Here is a 20354-nt window from a genome sequence, read left to right as displayed (position 1 = left end):
TGTAGACATTTCCCCCCAAAATAGCCAAATGACTTGCTTTCAATGGCTTTATATGGATAATAAACAACATTAGGGACAAGATGGTACCCCACAGCACCCCAAGTCCCAGGGTACCAAAATACAATCACCCAACTGAAAATGACCCAACACCTTCAATATCTATCCCACCAAATCAGCTTGGAAGGATACCATGGTGGATGGTATCAAAAGCCACTGAGAGATTAAGTAAAAATAACAGGTTTGTACTCTTCCTGCCCTTATCCCAATAAAGGGAGTGACCAAAGTCAATTTAGTCCTATAACTAGGCCTAGATCCAGATTGAAATGGGTCAAGATAATCTGTTTCATCCAAGCCTACCTGCAACTGTTGAGGCACAACCCTCTCAATCACCTTCCCTAAAAAGGGAGTATTTGTGACCAGGCAGCAGTTGACACAGACCACTAGGAAAAGCATAGGCTTTTTCAGGTTTCAGGTAACATGTTTGAACGATAATAGTCTTTTGGGAAAAGGAATTGCAGTGCTCAGTCAGGATCTGTAGGTGGTACTGAAGACCAAGTTGCTGCTGACTGGATTTGAAATCTTTTGTTTTTAACTTTTGACCTAAATGTTTGCATTTAAAGTAGGTGGTGGTGTTGTATTATGCAGTGTATCCACATTGCTAGGCAAGCAGGGCCCAAGCAGACCAGAGTGCAGCAGCCTGCAGTTTAAGTGTCCAGGCCCTGAAAGCCAGAGAGGTGAACAAATAGGCTTTCCCAAGCCCAGGGAGCCTGAGGGGGGCAAGGGAAGGAAGGAGAAGAGGGAAAGCCCCATCACACAAGTTGTAGCCCTTGCACAAGGCTTCTGCTGACAGGGCTGCTTAGGTGGATCTTCTCTCTCACATGTTATTTCTCCACATGCCATTCAACATAATTTCACACAACCATTTTTAGCTCACATTTAATATCATGAAGTAGAACTAGGCAGCTGATAATTTCAGCACATTTAAAAATCGGAAGTACACAGATGAGTAAATTTGATAACCATCTTGGTGAATCATTTTCAGCACCTAGATCTAAAGAACACATGATGAAGAAAACTCAAAACCAAGCAATAATTTCACCCCCCCCAAAAAAACCCAGTCTAAACCAATTAAGCATTTAGGATCAACCAAAGATTCAGAAACTTTGTAAAATAAGGATAACTAAATCTGTTTTAACTAAGAGCACTGGTTTGCATAAATGTAGCCCTTTGCTTTCCCCTCTGTGGTGACGTAAAGACTCTTTTAAAAATATGATGCTACCTCATACTGAGTGAAGTAACCAGGTCCACCTAGACCACTACTCTTTTTGAACTAGCAGCACCTTTCCACACTTTCAGGTAGAAGTATTTCCCAACCCTGCCACCAGAGTCATTTAAGCGGAAATCCCAAGGATTGAACTGGGAACCTTCTGCATACAGAACATGAGCTCAGCTGAAACACAAACAACACACTTTTTACAAAATGTGTGACATCCTTGAGCTGCTTTATGGCATTCGGCCTACATTCATAATCATTTTAGGCTTGAAAATTAATGCAGTTTCTTAATATTTTCATAGTAAAATATCAACACACTTGCACTGTGATTACCATTTTGACCAGCTTTGTATATGTATGACTTTCATAAAATGCTTGAAGTATTGCAAAATATATTACATGAAAATACAGTATATATGAATATTTTTGTTTAACCTATGAAATACGCAAAATAAATTTGGATTTTCTGCCCGTGGGCTAGGTTGGATGTGCATATGGATTAAATTATTCTTATTTATTCTAACCACTCACTTCCAAGCAATGTGTGTGGCCTCAAACAGATCATGTTGGCCACTGTCTTTATTTCAGTAAGTTGAAGTGAAGCATTACAGATGCCAATACGTAATGTTTCCCTCTATCCACCTCAGAATTTGACTCATAATTGATTCTCCCATCTGGTATTTGGGTTCAGCAGGAAAGCTTTGAGATTTAATTAATAATTTCAAAGCTTGAGTTCACTTTTGCTGGAGTTGCAATATCATGATATTAGAATATTTTGCATCAGAATATTTCTTAAAAGAGATGCTGGAATTATTAAAGGTACAGTACTTCTTGCTTGCAGTTAAACATTCCAGTATTTTTATTTTGGAAATGTTATCAGACTGTCAGACAGGCCTATTCTTTTAGCAATTAAAACGCTGCAAAAAGTAAAGCTGCAAAATCTGAGAATGGAGACAGAAATTTTATTGCAACAGCAAGAGTGAAACACATTTTTCACATCTGTTTCATCATCAATCAGTGATCACCTTAATACACTTTCGGAACATACAGAAGGTTTGCTGGATTCCGGATTTTGTTATCTGAATGGCTTATGGCATCTGGATGGTGGCAATATGGACTCCATTATGATTATTTGGCTAATCAAATTATGGATATAGAGGATATGATTCTGCTTTGGATGTAAGGAAAACAGAAAAAAATTATATGAAAATAGGAAAACATTTACAGCACATGATAGCCGTATTCAAGAATCTAAAGGGCTGCCACATGGAAGACGGAACAAATATTTTTCTCCTGCTCTGGAGGGTAGGACTCAAACCAATGGATTCAAGTTACAAGAACAGAGTTTCCAACTAAACATCAGGAAGTACTTTCTGACAGTAAGAACCGTTCGACAGTGGAACAGACTCCCTTGGGAGGTTGTGGAGACTCCTTCCTTGGAGGTTTTTAAGCAGATGTTGGGTGGCCATCTGTCAAGGATGCTTTAGTTGAGATTCCTGCATTGCAAGGGGTTGGACCAGATGACTCTGGGGGTCCCTTCCAGCTCTGAAATTCTACAGTTCTATTATTAATTTTTGATCTTAGATAATCCAGGGACACACTCTTGGCTTCCCAATAAAATTGTAATAGTGCGTACTTGTGGGAAAATGTTTCAGTTTGTGTTCTTCCTTTTCTGCATAGTTGCTAGAAATTAAGAGGGGGTGCTCAGCAACCATTTGTTCCCAGGGCAAATGCTGAGGGGAATAGATTTCGGATCTGAGAATATGTTGTGGGGGGGGGACTAAGTGGGGGAAATTAAATAAAATTAAATTTAAAAAGGCCAATTGAGAGTTAGCTTGCTCAGTGGACATTAAATGTGGTTGGCAAGGTAGAAAGCTGGTGGGAATGGAGTATCCTGGAGGGAGATAGTGAACAAAATAGTGTTACAGGGTCCCACTTGTGTAACTGTGCTCATAAATCCAGGCAGTGCTGTAATCAATTTCATCTGCTGGAAGATCCTTTTGCCAGAAGCATTTATGAGGCATGTAAGGGTTCAATTTGAATTTGGTAACTTACCGACCTGAAGCTGAATCCCAATGGAAACATTGTGGGTGAGTGTTCTCAGGTTTGGGGATGAAGCTGCACAACCCCCTAAAGGAGCAGGTATGCAGTTTAGGGATACTCTTTGATCTACCATTGCCACTTGAAGCCCAGATGGCCTCAGTGTCCCAAAGTTCACGTTGCCAGCATTGCTGGTTCACTGGCTGCAATTCCTTGTGGACAGGGATAGCTTAGCTATGGTGATTTATGTTCTGGTAACCTCCTGGCTAGATTATGTGTGGCTGCCATGAGATGCCCTAGAAGCATCAATCAGTGCGGAGCTTAGCTGCTAGAATTTTGACGAGTACAGCAAGAGTCATTCAATATTACTGCTATTTTGAAATATCTACACTAGCTGCTTGTTTGCTTTAGAGCCCAATTTCAAGTGCTGGTGCTTCCTTTTAAAGCCATAAATGGTTTGGACCTGAAGGTGTTCCTCTTTCTCTACTAGCCTATCCCTGTTTTAGGATCTTCTGGAGAGGCTCTGTTCCAAGTACCCTATTAAGCAGAAGTATGTTAAGCTTCCACAGAGGACACATTTTTTTTTCTGTGGTTGTGCCCAACCTTGGAAGGTCTATTGCTGGCACCAATAGACCTTCCTATCTACTCTTGCATCTTTGAACCTGGCAGTAGCATATGGCAGGCATGCACATATATAAGAAATGTGAAAAGATAACTCATGTATAATAGCCATAACTTACAGATCATTTAAAGGTGGATTTAGTTAAATTCATGTTTGAATTAGTACACCTACAGTATTCTATAACATACCAACAATAAACTAGGCAAAAATAAACTTAGTTCATATGTGTGTGTGTTTTTTTTAAAGAACTATATAGGTTTCACTAAGACTTCTAACATGAATTTCTTTTCAGTAATTTTTATTAAATTTTCAAATTTCCATTATAGCCATCCATTCAACAACTTTCCTCCCTGCCCTTCCAAGGTTCTTTTAATTTGTCCACCATTCCTGCATATTTTTGTAAATCCATCTAATTCATTTTCCCATCTTACATACCTTTTAAATATGTTATACTGTTGAATTTACCTTAATACCGACACCGTTTTCAACTGTACACAATTATTTTCAGCAAAAATTTCCCACTCCTCTTTAAATACCTGTTCTTCTTGCTCTCTTATTCTACTTGTTAGAGCTGCTACCTCTGCATATTCTATCATCTTAAGTTCCAATACTCCTTGCTATGGACCTCCCTCACCTTCCATTTTTGAGCTAACAAGATCTGAGCCGTTGTTATTGCATACATTAAAAAGTTTTTCTGACACCTGGATACCTCTGTCTGAACCATTCCTAACAGGAATGCCTCTGGTTTTGGGGGGAATGTTGTTTTAAACTTTCTTTTTATCTCATTATATATCATTTCCCAATATTCTTTAACTTTTTTGCATGCCCACCACATATGGAAAAAGTTCCTCTCATTTCTTTACATTTCCAACACAAATCCAATTCCGCTTATACATCTTAGCCAGTGTTCGAAACTCCCATTGTTCGAGGTGCATTTTCTGGCAGGGAATTTCATTAGTGTGAGCAGTTTCTGAGCTCTGGGAGCAGTACTACGCCTAATATTTCAGATTAAAACTGCAGAGTGGAAGGAAAGGAGGATCTTTTTATGCCTTCCCACTTTCAGTTACTCTCTGGAAAAGAAACCCTCTTAAGAATATTGGAGGGTGGGCAGGGGAAAGACTAGACCATGTGAAAAATGAACATAATATTTTAGCTGCAGTTCATTCATTTTCAGCCTTGTATTTTTGTTATAAGACAAAACATTCAGTTGTTGCACCCATAACCTAGGTTTAAGGTGCCATTTAGCTTCTAGCTTTCATATCTCAGTTTCTAACACTGATCTTAGTTAGTCTACTTGGGGTTAGATACCATCTATGAATCATTTTCATGTATTCTCTTTCAACGTGTAGCATGCAGTAAATTTCAGATCTTTCTTCCAGAGTTTCTCCCAGAGGTTTAGTTCTATATTATACCTTATATCAATTGCCCAGTGGGTCACCGAGGCTTTAACCAGCTTGTCTTTTGTTTCCCATTCCAATAATTGCTTATATATTTTAGACAATAATTTTTCATTATTCTGCAATAACATTCTTTCAAATTGTGAGCTTTTCTCCAAAATTCCATTTTTCTTATCTAGTTTAAACATATCATATAATTAAGGGGCCAGCAAACTTTTTCAGCAGGGGGGTGGTCCACTGTCCCTCAGAACTTGTGAGGGGCCAGACTATATTTTGAAAAGAAAAAAAAATGAACGAATTCCTATGCCCCACAAATAACCCAGAGGTACATTTTAAATAAAAGCACACATTCTACTCATGTAAAAACACCAGGCAGGCCCCACAAATAACCCAGAGATGCATTTTAAATAAAAGGACACATTCTACTCATGCAAAAACACGCTGATTCCCAGACCGTCTGTAAGCCAGATTTAGAAGTTGATTGGGCTGGATCTGGCCCCCAGGCCTTAGTTTGCCTACCCATGATATAATTGATAATACTGTAACCAAACAGTAACTTGGCTCTGCTTCTAACATGAATGTTAGGAAGGTTAAATTATGAGAGAGTCACAATATGTATGCAGGAGAAGATGATCTTTTTGAAAGAGAGTCACAATATGTATGCAGGAGAAGATGATCTTTTTGAAATTGGGCAATAACACATTTTCAGTAACTATCTTTAAAAAAAGAGATCACAATGTCTCTTCATCCATAAATAAATAAATAAATAAATAAATAAGCAAGCAAGCTACTACGTGTATACCAAGTACATAAGAAAAGTACAATTTCTGATAACCAGAACCTTTCATTAACTTTCTATTTTATTCATATATATATATGCAGAGAGAGAGAGAGTATTCATATTCACAAAAACTGCTAGATGTTTTCCTCACAAAGAATAAACAAAGTACAAAGAAACTAGTTCTTGCTCTGGAGCTGAAGCTGAGTTTTTACAGAACACCTTCTGCTCAGACAACTTAAAATTCCCCAAGAAAAAGGACAAGGTCTACACACACTCTTGGCTGCAAAGTGCTCTCAAATTAAATCAGTTTGAAGTGGTTTTCATTAAGATGGATTGAGTGTGGCATCGTGAGAAACACTTTATAAAATGTAGTGTTTTACTTAGTGATTAACTATATACCAGTTGATGAAGCTCCCTAAATCCTTCGTAATCCGACCACTCCAATAAACATTTAATGAGCATATAAATTCAAAAAGCCTAGCAGAGGATTTAAACCTTCAATCTTGTTTTTATTTACTCTTCCAACTCAATTTCTCACTTCAAGTTAAGAATGCTATTGCTTCAAGCTCATCTGTTGCCCTGGTAAAATTAAGTGCCCTCTGCAGCTCAGTTTAGAACATATGGTTTCAGATTTCAATTATTTTAGAAGTAAAGTATATATTTTAGAAATTGTATTTTAAAAAACATGACTACTTCCTAATAACTACTCTTAAGGAAATCCTCCCATTAGGAAATGAGTGAAATTAGGAAATAATGTAAAATTGTAAGAGAGTTTGATCCTTTTAAACTTGTTATTCAGTTACTTGATACATTGGCCTGGTTCAAGTGTCTCTGTGGTTTAATGTGAACAAAAAAGTCCCCACTTCACTGCTCTTCCACTCCTGCTGGAGCATGTTGGGAGCAACTACCCACAAGCCTTGGCTTCTTATGTCATTTGAATCCAAGCTTGTGGTTTGTTTTTCTAACAACTCACCCTTATTGCCCATAGCCAAGGCGTTGTATCCAATACTGCTGCACCACTTGAGCAGCAGACTTCTAGTTGCACAATGGATGTTCCCCCTCCTCTCACACATGCATCATCAAAATCTACTCCAGAGACCCTCCAGAGCAGATTTTGGGTATGTGTGGGGAAACGCAGAAGGACCTGGTCATGCAATTAGAACTCCACAGACATAGTATCGGATACAAAACTTGTGTTGTTCTTGGCTTACCACTTGTAGTTTGAGGAAAACAACCACTAGGGCTCAAACAACACGACAAGCCAAGGTTTATGATTCGCCGCTTCCAGCGTGGCATAGTCGGAAGTAGGGGTGAAAGTAACGTAGGGATGTCTGACCAGCATGCATTGCTGCTTGTTCATGTTAAGCCACAGCTAAACATTAACTATGCTTCAATGTGACATGCAAACATAACCATTTTGGAACTAACTACTGCAATAATTAATCAGTGTAGAAAGTGGCCAGAAAGGCATTTTAGACAGTATAGTATTCAAAATGTACTTACATCTCTGGCTTTTCCATAGAAAGCCTCTTGAAAAGCAGCCTCTAATGATCCAATAAAAAATACTGGATGGCAGTCACCATATCTGTGTGAATACCAAAATGTTTCAATTAAAAAAAAACACATTTTAAAAAAATTAAATGGGTTCCAGCACTTATACTTTTTTATATTTTTTTACAAAAACACAGAGTAACTACATTTTCTAGGAAGCAATATTTAAAACATTTTATTTGCATTCAACACTTCAGGTCAACACACCACAATACATTTCAGGCATATACACATTTTTCATTTCTGTATAAATAAAATTGTTATCTATGAAACTGAGAGCTACCAGGGCCGGAAATGCAACTCTGAGATACAGAAGACTGACACTGAGAGCAGTCTCAAGTAAATTACTTTGGCATGCCTGAAATGTAAACGTTATCAATCTTATACTTAGCGTAAAAGTTAAATGATAGAATGCCAGCTTTAAACAAATGATGCCACAAAAATCAATTTCTGTTCTTATTTGTTCATTTGTCTTCCAAGGGACAATGGGAAGACCTTCGCAGGAACAGGCCACTGTTGGTAGCATAAACAGAAACTTATAGAGGAAGGGAGGGAGGGGTTTCTAAATGACACAAATGGAGAGCTGCTCTCTATGAGGCATTTGCAGAGGTTTGCCCTTGCTTGTTACCGAAAATCGCAGAAAGCATTAGTACTTCCTGCCACATCTCTGACCATATGATGTCGCTCAGAATAACAAAGCTTCAAAATCAAAACTCACAAGTTTGAGCCACTAAAGTTCCCATGGTAGAGCTAACTGCACGAAACTGCATTAGCTACAAGAACAATTTGTAGAGTACGGTAAATAGTATTGTCTCCTCACCTTCCGTAACTGCATTAAGTTTATTCATAGCCATTCGACCCAGCCTCAGCTAACTACATTTCCTTCCCTTTCTTCCTAATCTGGAATCGGATGGAAAAATATTCTCAACAGGATGTTAAACTATCCCACTGCTCACTGAAAGCAGAGAAATTCAAAAGGTAAAATAAGACTTGTCCTTTTGAAGGTAGCTGGGCAATAGGAATGTTGAAGAGAAGAGTGCAGAAATGGAAAACTTGCTCCTACAGGGAGCTGGATCCTACTCAAAAACCACCCTCTGAAATGCCTTCCACCAAAACCAACACTGTCAGTCTTGTAATGGCTGCTGGAGATAGGCACCTAAGAACAGTTCTCAAAAGCTGAGCTGCGTGGCTTAGGAAGCTGCCTTATGTGGAATGATACCATGGACTGGCAGTGGCTCTCTGAGGTTTCATTCCCATCTGTACCTGGAGATGCACAATACACATCAGGAGGCTTAGTTTGGTCAGGATCGAGTATACGCTTTCAGAGTTAACACAAAATACATTACTTCTGGTAAATGAGCCACCATAACTGCTATAGCGGGCATCCCCAAACTCGGCCCTCCAGATGTTTTGGGACTATAACTCCCATCATCCCTAGCTAACAGGACCAGTGGTCAGAGATGATGGGAACTGTAGTCCCAAAACATCTGGAGGGCCGAGTTTGGGGATGCCTGCGCTAGAGAGTCGTGAAAATCTCAGGCTTTTTAGACTCGTCTACCCATGTACTATCTGAAATCAAAGGGGCGAATTGGTTGCCAGACGTGATTCCCCACCCCCAGCTCTCCTACCCCACTAGGAGAGTCACCCCCCTTGTGCAGATTGCCATAATAAGGAAACAGGACATTAGAAAGAATATGAATGCACCGACCCTACATTCAAACCATGCACATTTGGGAATCTTTCTCCTGCATAAGATTGTGGCCTGTCCGTGGGGCATACAGAGGTCTGAGTATACCTAGCTCTAGATCACTGTTCCCTTTAGTCTTTCATTTTTCTGAAATATAGCCATTCAGCCATTCCATACCACACACACAAACTTATTAGATAATCTTTTTAAAAAAAATCCCATGGTATATTACTTTATTTATTTATTTATTTATTTATATTTTATTTATTTATTAAATTTGCAAAGCGCCCTATACCCGCAGGTTTCAGGGCAGTTCACAGGATAAAAATAAGAATATAAAACCACAAAATACATAACCAAAATAAAAACAGAAAGACCCAGTAACACCCCCACCCTCAAACCCCCCCCCCCCACATTTTTAAAGGGCATAGGTTGGATGTCAATCAACCAAAGGCCTGGTTAAAAAGGAATGTTTTTCCCTGATGGGTAAACGTATATAATGAAGGCACCAGGCAAACCTCCCCGGGGAGAGCATTGCACAGACAGGGAGCAACTGCAGAAAAGGCCCATTTTGGACCTCTTGTGGAGGAGGCACGTGAAGGACCTCAGGTTCATATGGAAAGAGGCGGTCCTTGAGGTATTGCGAAAAAATACATATTGGAAATGTCAGGGAACTGTCATCGGAAGAACCGGTGGTGCAAGGGCTCCCAGAGGTTGAGAGAGACTTATCAGCGGAGGAGGGAACCAGCAGGGGGCGAGAAAGAGCTCCAAGGGAAAGCGAGTCAGAAGAATGGCTCAGAGACAATTCCAGCGAGAACAGCGAGGAGGTTTCAGGACCTCCTATAGGGACACCCACTCCTCGCCGGAAATTGTCACGTAGAGAGTCCAGAAGACGTGTTTCCGTTAAGGAGCTGTTATGCTGGAAGAAATTCCGTAAACGCCCACTGTCGGATTCTGCCAGCGACTGACGGAGCCATGCTTATGGAGCTCCGTTACAGACAGTGGTTTGTGGACTTAGCCAAACACTGAGGGACTAGGAACTTTACGCACAAGCAGCTCAACATCCCATCACAGGAAACGTCAAAAGAATCTCACAATCGTGTGTTATGAATTAAATGTTTCAATAATTCCATCCTGAATGAGAGCTCTCTGCTGCAAAAAAACCCACTGCAGGCTGTCTTATGGTTTAGAGTAGCTGCGAACTTAGGAAGAGTATGCAAAGGAAAAGTGTGTGGTTGGATATTTAGAGAAGCTAAAGGAGAAGCAGGTCGCATTTTAAGTTTAAAAATAAATTTCCTAAAGAAATATGACAACTTTGGGATTCAAATATTGTAAGATTCTTATCACCTCCACATTTTCCCCAAATGCTTTGTAAAAATGTAAGTCACATTCATGAACCATAGATGCAGAAATTATGCACAATTACAAGTCTAACCTTGAAGAAAATTCTGCTGTGAATTGTAATAAGGCATCTCCTTCATTTTCAGCATTTTCTGGCACTAAAGAAAGGAAGGAAAATAGTACATAGTATAGTATAGTATAGTATAGTATAGTATAGTATAGTATAGTATAGTATAATTATCCATAGAATAGTATTCATATTATATTTTTTGAAAACATTGCCTTTACCATTTTCTTTAATTGTACATATGCATTTATTCAAATAACTTTTAATAACCCTTAATGAAGAGAACAGTAATAACATGGCCCTTTGGGCATATGGAATTTGTGACCAGTTCTAGGAAGATGAAGATGATAAAAACAACGTATCGGTTTTTGCATATGACAGTATTATTAGTGTAACAATAAAATTAGAATCTTACAAGCCATCTTATAACTGTTGTTATACTATATTTCCGTGTTTTTTCTCTGAAATATTTTACACAAGTATTTGTATAGCTTTTAAGCTAGTTCTAGAATAATGATAAATCTTAGTAATATTTCAAAGAAAAAACATTGAAAAATAGTAGGATAGTAGATACAGCCCAGAAGTTAAGTTTTAAGTCTAAGAGAATTGATTTCTGGAGGCCTGAATCCAGAATTCATTTATACAGTCTTAATTTCTCAGGTCTCCCTTTTAAAGTCAGCTTTTTTTTTTTTTTAAAGAGTTTATCACTGGATGTTGAAATACATTTATTGGAATATATCTCCAAAAAAACCTATCTGGTGGAACCAAAAGGAACCAAAGTTTGCTTTCTTTCCTATTGCTCAACTGTTGTCAGTACAATGTTACACTATTCACAGCATGAAGGATTGCATTACTTACTCATTGGAGATTTCCTCAATGCAGATGACGCCATTCCAAACATCTCTCCATCATCCACTCCAAATTCTGTGGCATCTTCAAAGTCATCTCCATCACTGTCACTAACCATATGTACATCTGTGCATTGCTAATTTAGTAAAAGCCATAGTTAAGAATAATGCAGAACAGATTTATATTTATAATATAATACTGTTTCAATATTAGTAGTTTCCCATATACAACTATAAAGGCCATCCTGTTTGAAATTAAGAACCTTGGAGGAAATTCCCTATATATTTTGGCTTGAGAAAACTATTTTGTATAAATAGGATTGTAAATAGTGGATGTGTTCATACAACATGATAGACTGTGATGGCATGAGCCTAGTCTTCCCCTAGCTTTGTTGACTGCCTCCTTCAACCTAGCCAGGGAGAGTTTTTACTTCCATATTTTTTTAAATGAATTGCAGCTTGTCTTGTGATCCAAGCTCATCAAACCGTGGTTAATTTTAGCTATGGCTTATTTGAAACAATCCGACTTCAGCACAGATTAGGCTATAGTAGAGTCAAAGTGAGTTTTGTGGGCAGTAACTGGAATACAAATGTGGCTTTCAGCATAGCTTGAAGGAGTGTCTGAATATCATATTTTGTGTGTGAAAAGGAAGAGGAGGGAGGAGGTTGTGTTTACCTCTTCTGACTGTTCTCTGGTTTGTGCTGGTGAGGATCTTCTTCCAACTGTAAGTCGGTGGCAAGGATAAGAGACTCCTGATGCTGCTAGGGTCACCTAAAACACAGGATACATTGCTGCATCAACTATCAGATTTGGATAAACATGTTTCTTTCAGTGACTAAAACCAAACTACAGTAGACTTGAATGAACTGGAATAAAAAGATTGGAAAATTTAGAATTTACCCACAAGGAATGTTGTTATACAAAATGAAGCTAGAAAAAAGGATGCAATACTTGAGATCATTCCACAATATCCTTTCTTGACAAGATTTATTTTCAATATATCATTTCATTTCAATCCTCAAACTTCTACATCACGGCAAACAGTTAAAGCTACCTCATTATTGCTGTATAGCTGGTCGGCACTAAGCTCATGCACTTGACAAATTGGGGATCATTTACATTTCTCTTAACCAATAGCGGACAGGCAATGGGTAGGAAGAGGCCCTTACCACAGTTGTGGTGACTGAAGAAAGAAAACAAGGCAGCTCAAACACCATCCAGGTAAGGAGCCAAGATAGCACTGAAGACAACAGATGATTGGAGTCAAAGTACAAAGCAGGTGACTGAGTAGGAGTGGGCAGTTCCCATTATTAAGGTAATCTGACTCAGTTTTAGACCTCAGATTCCCAAAATCATTAACGGAGAGTCTATATAGAAGAAGTCAGACTATGAAAACTGAGCCAACTTGGAAGAGGCCTAAGTTATCGAGAGGGCATGAGGAATTGATAAGGGGCTCTCACAAGAGTAAGAACACTTAGAAGCTGTGGAAACCTGTACCAATGTAGTAGACAGTACCTTGCAAACATGTCTAGTCACTGTAAAAAATGCTGCTGACAACATATTTCTTCCCTTAACACAGACTATAGAGGTTTCCTTTGTGAAGGAAACCTGTAATATGGATAAAGGACCAAAGGGTAACTCAGTTGTACATCTCAGTTTGTGAATATGGCCTGATCTCAGAAAGTAGAGACTACTTTGCTATATATTGTGCACTAAAAGGTTAAGGCAGTATTGAAAAATATGCAGATTACATTTAAATTGTCCAATAGTTGAGAGTTTTAAAATCTTTATTCGCTTTAGAGGAATAACAACAGAGTTACATCTACATTTCTCCCCCACTCCATCAACTGACACAGAGCCTTCTTGATTAATAAGCAGCTATGCAAACATGTCCCTGCAGGGTAAAAATACACATATTGTCAAAACTGAATAAACAGTAACTGATGTGTATTTTCTATAACAATTTAAAATGTATTGGCTAAATGTCTGTATTTTTAAAAAATGTGAAGGAAGTTCTACTTTCCAAGTCACTGTAGTGGCTAAAAAAGTCTTATCCAAAGCCTAGCAAGTATGCTAGAAATACTCTTATTTATTTTTATCCTCAAGTCAGGGTGTTTTTAATCACTTATGTGCTAGAATTCATAAAAGCCTTAATTTGCTTCAGGTTAAAGCAAGCTGATTAAGTGTGCTAGCTAACCAAGTGAGTGTTGACCTGCCTGGACTAGCCTGCTGCCACATTCTTGTAGCAAGGTTAAATAGCAGTTTAGTCACAATTTTAAAATCACAGAGTTAAAAGGAAATGACTCTTTTGGAATAAATGAAATATTAAAGCAGACATTCAGGTCAAGCTCAATTATCAGTGAAACTCTTTCATACATAAAACAGAATCTACGCTTGCCTTTGTAATGCTGGCACTGCCATTTTATATCACATGCTTCATTCAGTATTGAACATAGTAGTGGGGAGGGGGAGTAACATCTGTTTATATACCTAAGCTCTCACTAAGGAGCGCACTAAAGGAAAGGTGACTAATGCCAAATAGAGGTTTGGTGGTAGCAAACGAACTAGATCCAAGGGTCTCATGATAGATGGCTTCCTCCCAATTAAAGCTGGATAAATGGGTTAGAATATTAGGTAAGGAAAGTCAGACATTGAGAACATGATGCTGGCCGTTTGCTTTCTCATGTTCAATAATATTAAAACATAGCTCAGGGTGGGATTTTATATAGCTCAAAATCAATGAGAGGTTTTCTTATCTAGCTGAGAATGTTGTAGAAATGGACGTGAGAAGGCCACCATACTGGTCTCTTAGGGGGAAATAATAATATATATCCTGTGCTAAAACTAGATGCAAGATGGAAAAACAGGCTGCTGAAGAGGCCAGGGGCCATCTTGGCTGAGAGTCCTGGAAGAACTGCTCCCTGCCTTGCTGGCCACTTAGCCTTTGAGGGCAGGACCCTGACTGACTCCAGCTACAAAAGCTGAGGCTGCTGAAGAAGCGAGATACCATCTTAGCTGTCTCTTAGTGCAGACCCAGGCCATCAAGTCTGAGCTCCACAGCTACCATCAACCATCATTGGCAGGACTGGCAGCAACAGCAGCAGATATATTCTATGCTCAACATTTTATTCTCTTTTTACTTTACCTTTTATATGACTTCCTTCAGCAATGTTTTCTATATAAACATGGTGGGGGAGATATGCGAAGCCAAAGTGAACAAGAATATTAATAGGTCTATGCTGTTAAATTCTTACAGCTAGCAAACAGATTTGGGTTTCTATGCTGGCATGACTAAAGGCAGCCATTAACTATTGGCACTCAAAAAAGCATGAAATTTCACTGAAATTATTTCAAAATTAACAGAAAAATTTTGGGTTTATTCTTAAACCCTTGATAACACCAGTAAAACTAGCACAACTAACAACCAATTAGTTTTATCTTTTCACAGGAAATGAACTATTTTCCTTTTGTATACAACACATAATATGTCAGGCATTAAATCTTTTTTTTAAAAAAAATTAAACACTAACTGGATGGTGGAAAAAAAATCACAAGGGTGGAGTGTGTTCACGTTCCACTAGCACCAATGCTTACTTTATCCCTTCATAAAGTGCTGCTGAGATAATTACTGCTGACAGATTTATTCAAGGTTCATTTCACTTTTTCTCTAGGTTTTTTTCTAGTTAGAAGTGCAGCAGAGCCCATGGGAAGATCCACCCCTCACACCTGTTAAGTTTCTTCATGTTACTAGGGCCAGTTTAGACATGTCACTTTGAATTAGCATTGTACAGGGGCACTAAGTGTGACAATTACTTATCACAGGTTTAACCTTGGAAGGGAAGAGAGGAGGGGAGGAGAAAAGTTTCTAATTCAAGTCCGAGAACAGTGTCCGAATACGTAATTTAAGCCCTTTAATACAGGTTGCATGAAATTCATTCCAAGACTCATAAAAAGGTTCCCATGGTAGGTTTCCAAACAAGGATGCAGATTACTATAAAGGGCACATCTACAGTTACAATGTATTTGATTTTAGAAAAATAAAATTTAGGAAGGAAAATATTTTCACTGAAGACAATGGCCTGCTGATGAAAATTTAAGAAAACATTGATAGCTGCTCTTTTTATTTTTCCTTGAAGTTTTCCTTCCTGTATTCTGAAGTCACATACACTAAACTCCAAACTCAAGCCATGCTTGGGGTCTGTATGTGCACCTGATAAAGGACAATCCCTCTTTGAGGTCTGCTGTTATGAAAGTGTCAGGAGTTTTTTTTGATTTCAGCTTCTTCAAGGCACCAGCATGCATATTAGTAAAACAAAAGGCTAAATCAACTCATAGGAAGACAAAGAAGACTCTTAAAGTATTCAGAGTTTCAACTTTTTGAAAGGGTAACAATGCAATCCAAAGCATGTTTAGTGAATAGTAAATTCTGCTAAGCTGAATAGAACTTGCTCCCAAGGTAAGTGTGCATAGGATTGCAGTCTAAGTATTGTTTTAGAAAAAGCAATGGCTACTGCAGACATTGTAGAAGACTAGCAAGAAGATTTATCCCTACCTCTTCAATTTGCAAGTGCCATTTGAAACACGCCCTTCAAAATCCCTTCAAACAGTCATTTACAGTGGTACCTCTGGTTAAGAACTTAATTTGTTCCGGAGGTCCATTCTTAACCTGAAACTGTTCTTAACCAGAGGTACCACTTTAGCTAATGGGGCCTCCCACTGCTGCTGCGCCGCCAGAGCACGATTTCTGTTCTCATCCTGAGGTAAAGTTCTTAACCTGAGGTACTACTTCTGGGTTAGCGGAGTCTGTAACCTGAAGCGTATGTAACCTGAAGCGTATGTAACCCAAGGTACCACTGTATATACATCATTATATATGCAATAATCATAGGAGTACTCATAAGAGAGAAGCAAGTGTCCAGACAACATTACAGTGAGATCACAGTGTATTTTTTGTCTATGGACTCCAATAAAGCTGCGTGTGTGAGAGGTAACAAGTGGATAGTCAAACATGGGATAGTGTACAGCAGGGGTGTCAAACTCAAATTCATCGGGGGCCGCATCAGCAGTTTGGTCACCCTCAAAGGGCCGGTTGTATCTGTAGGACTATGTAAAGGACATGTAAAGTGGAGGTTTCCTGTGTAGAACGGCCGGCGCCGCTAGAGGGCAGACGTTCTCTGGCTTGTAGGCTGTCGCGCATGCGCTGAAGAGGCGGCTTTCTTGTGTCAAAAAAAAAAAAGGCGAGAAAAAAAGGTGAAGGCTGGCGGCTGCTGGCGGCTACACGGGCCACATGACAAGGTCTGGCGGGCCGGATTCGGCCCGCGGGCCTTGTGTTTGACACCCGTGGTGTACAGTGTCACAGAGCTGTCAGGCAAGTACAGGTCATCCACAGGGCAGGAAGAACATGAGGCATGAAATGCAATTTCTAGCCTCTCACTCTGGATTCCTCCCAAGCAGATGAAGGCTATGTTGAAGGGGTGGACTCCTCCTCTTGGCCTGTCAGGCCCATTGCTCAGCAACGTGCAGGACTCTCCTAGAGCAAGGTGTCAGAGGGGGAGGAGCATCAGCAGGACTGGGACTGTCCTGCTGGGTAGCAAAGGCAACCTCTGACTCCTCTCTATCTGAATCTGCATTTACACTGTGACTCTCCGCCTCTAGCCCTGTCCTGGAAGGGCCTCCTTCTTCTGATCACCCTTGATCGCTCAAAACTCTTGCTTCTAGCACCTCCCAGCTCATCCCTTTCCCAGACTGCTCCTCAGTGTCCCACCACCACAATGCAGGGTCTTAGTCATCTTCTTCCATGTCCTTCCTGCGGGGTTCTTACGCAGTTGGCGCCCACCACTCTTCCTCATCCAGCTAGTCCCTGACATACATGTCTGTCATAATCACATACCTTTTCTTAACATGGTTCTGAACTGCCCTGAGATCTGTGGATGAAGGATGTTATACAGATTTAACATCCTTTAAGCCTTACATAGTTATTGGCCTAGACTGGGAGATGAGAGAGGAGAGTTTGGCCAGTTTCCATACTTTAGGAGTGGATGTGGCGAGCAGTGCTAGAAAAAGTACTGAAGCTTTATATCTTTCCCCCACCTTGTCTATCAAATTGACAGGTTTTCAGCTAATTACTTAAAAACACCTCAGGGAATATTTTGTTTAATGAGGGGGGGGGTCTTTAAAAGTTAAAAATCCCCTGCCATAAACAAATGCACAACTACATACGATATTTGGAAGCTGAGGGAAAATACAAACTTAAGAATGGAACATGAAGAGGTATCATCTGCCATGAGGCTAATCATGGCTCACAAGTTAATTCGTTTTCACAAATACTTTCTTCCTGTTGGGCATTCTCCCCCTCTCAACCCAGGCCAACTGAAAGCATTCTGAATTATGCCTTAATATGTCTAGTTCAGGCAGAGAAAATACTTTCCCATCATATTGATCTTAATGTGCTCTGACAAAGCAACAGTACATTAACTTCATGTTTGCCACAACCTGCACTCTGCAATTTAGCAAATGCCCTTTACTCACAGGCTAGCAACAACACATTTCCCAATTTTCCAGTTTCTTCAGCATTATTTCCTCTTATAACACAGCAGTTAAAACATATCAATGAAAAATAGCTCAAATGGCTTTGTTAATTCATACACCTGTGAAAAGGAAGCTCTCTGATCCAAAATACATGTAAATTGCCTAAGGCAAATGAATAAACCAAAACCTCCAAAAGCAGCACTGCAATTCATAAAAACTGCTTAATAAAAATAACTGAATCACAGCATGGTGCTAGATTGAGAAAATCATAAACTTAACTCTTCAGGTATTCCCCAACAGATAATGAATCATCTGTATCAGAAATTGTCATATTTATAGCAGTGTGATTCACAGCATATGAGATTTCTTTTATAGATGAAGGGTAGAATTTTATCAACTTTCACAGTCTAACATATAGCTAAATTTGTGCTTCATAAACCACGTAAAGCTGTAGAGCTTTCACATAAACCACATGAAAGTACGGCTGGATAAAAGGTGACAGTTTTACTCAATGTGCTGTTTCTGATAACAATTGTAGAAGAAATTCCTGTAGTCATGTTTCATTTAAAAGGCACCCCGTTGCACAGGGCCAGTCCCAGCTTACAGAATCATACTAATATTTAATTATCTTAGGACCCAAACTTCCATGGCATAGATTAAGGGTCCTGGGGTACTAGATCTCTCTCTCAAGTCTACCCTGCAGCTTCAACATTATTGAGAAAGATTATGATAAAACCACCTATTTCAGCATCAGCTTAATTTTATTCAGTGATGATGATTTTATATAATGATAGCAATACACTTTGAGCTTTTATAGAGCACAAGAGAAAAGAGGATTTGTAATCTATAATCTGACACAAGAAGACAGAGGGAGAGGAAGAAAGGAAGTCTGAAGTAAATAGGGAAATAATACAGGGTGGTAGTCAACTAAGTTTAACTTAAGAGTAGATCTATTGAAATTAATGAGCATGACAAAGTTTGTTCCATTAATTTCAGTGGAGCTATTATGAATAAAACTAAGTTGATTATTTCAGTTACTCATACTTAGAGCTTTGTGACAGAAGGACATGGGAACTTGACAGTTTTGTCCTAATAATAAAATAGGTAACACAATATAAGGTAGCAGGTTTTTTACTGCTTACTGCACTCTGCTTACCCAAAGCAAAAAACTCTAGAATCTTGAATCTACTTTGTATTCACAAAGATTATCAACCAACCACTTGGCATGACAATGGTCTGTGGTGGGATGCCATTTATCTCACTGCATTAGAAAACCAGGGATGGCAAACAAAAGGATGGCTGGATATTTTTTCAGTGCTATATAATTCCTTGGCAAACTCCAAGCAGTTGTGTTACCAACTGATGGATCCAACAAATTATTCCAACTCTAATGGGCTTTCTGGGGTCCATTTTTTTCTTCATGATATAATTATTCATGAAACTAGCCTCAAACATAATGAGATTTTTGCACTGTTGGCCTGCCAAAACGCATGGAGCTAGTGGCTTTTTATAAACAAAAATGTATGGCAACAGGTAATTTGCCCCACATTCATTTTGTTTTACATAAAGGTCCTTCACCCTTCAAAATGCATATTCTACTAAAATGACTAAAAGCGTCTACACGTAAAGATCACTACGCCTTGCATGATAGCTACCCATTGCCAATATTATAAAGGTTAAAATATGCCAGTTGGTCAAAATAGCTCTTTTAATATTCAGAGCGGTCTAGGGTTTTTTCTAGACATCAAATAAAAAATGCATTAGTTTTATAATTGTACAAGACTGTGTGTAAAGTTTTCCTAATTTAGTAAACCAACATTTCAGCAACAATAAACATTATTTCTTACAATATCTTTGCTCTCTACCTTACATCAAGTTAATAAGTTTCCTCAAGCACTATATCCTGCTTATGATCATCTCCCAAAATTATTTCTTTTGTTTTACTTATTTAACAATGTAGGGCATCAACACTTTAAACACTGTAAATTGAGATGAAAGCAACAGAAATATGGTGGCTTTCCATCATCACAGCAAGTTACTGTATAGAGATTCTGTTTTTCAACATAATGTCCTGACACATGACTAATGTGTCAGGACATTAGTCATGGAAGGCCAGTCCATGAACTATTAAGTACCGGTACTTATGGACAAGAGATTTCTGCTTTAGGTGGTACAAAAATAATACTGATGGGTTCTCTTAAAGAAACCAGAAATCAAT

The 20354-nt window shown here is 38.9% G+C and overlaps 1 protein-coding gene across 1 annotated transcript in view; it reads right to left on the bottom strand.

The window, feature by feature from the left end:
- FAF1 (Fas associated factor 1) overlaps window positions 1–20354 on the bottom strand; it is a 166513-nt gene that overhangs the window by 56376 nt on the left and 89783 nt on the right. The window contains exons 9-12 of the mRNA XM_083619586.1: window positions 12284–12379; window positions 11618–11744; window positions 10787–10850; window positions 7617–7698 (exon numbers count right to left, since the gene is read on the bottom strand). Coding sequence (XP_083475712.1) covers window positions 7617–7698; window positions 10787–10850; window positions 11618–11744; window positions 12284–12379 — 369 coding nt within the window. The remainder of the gene's footprint in view (window positions 1–7616; window positions 7699–10786; window positions 10851–11617; window positions 11745–12283; window positions 12380–20354) is intronic.

Source organism: Podarcis filfolensis, assembly GCF_964270895.1.
Source record: "Podarcis filfolensis genome assembly, chromosome: 6".
Taxonomy (NCBI): Eukaryota; Metazoa; Chordata; class Lepidosauria; order Squamata; family Lacertidae; genus Podarcis; species Podarcis filfolensis.
This window is presented reverse-complemented; position numbering and strand designations above follow the sequence as displayed.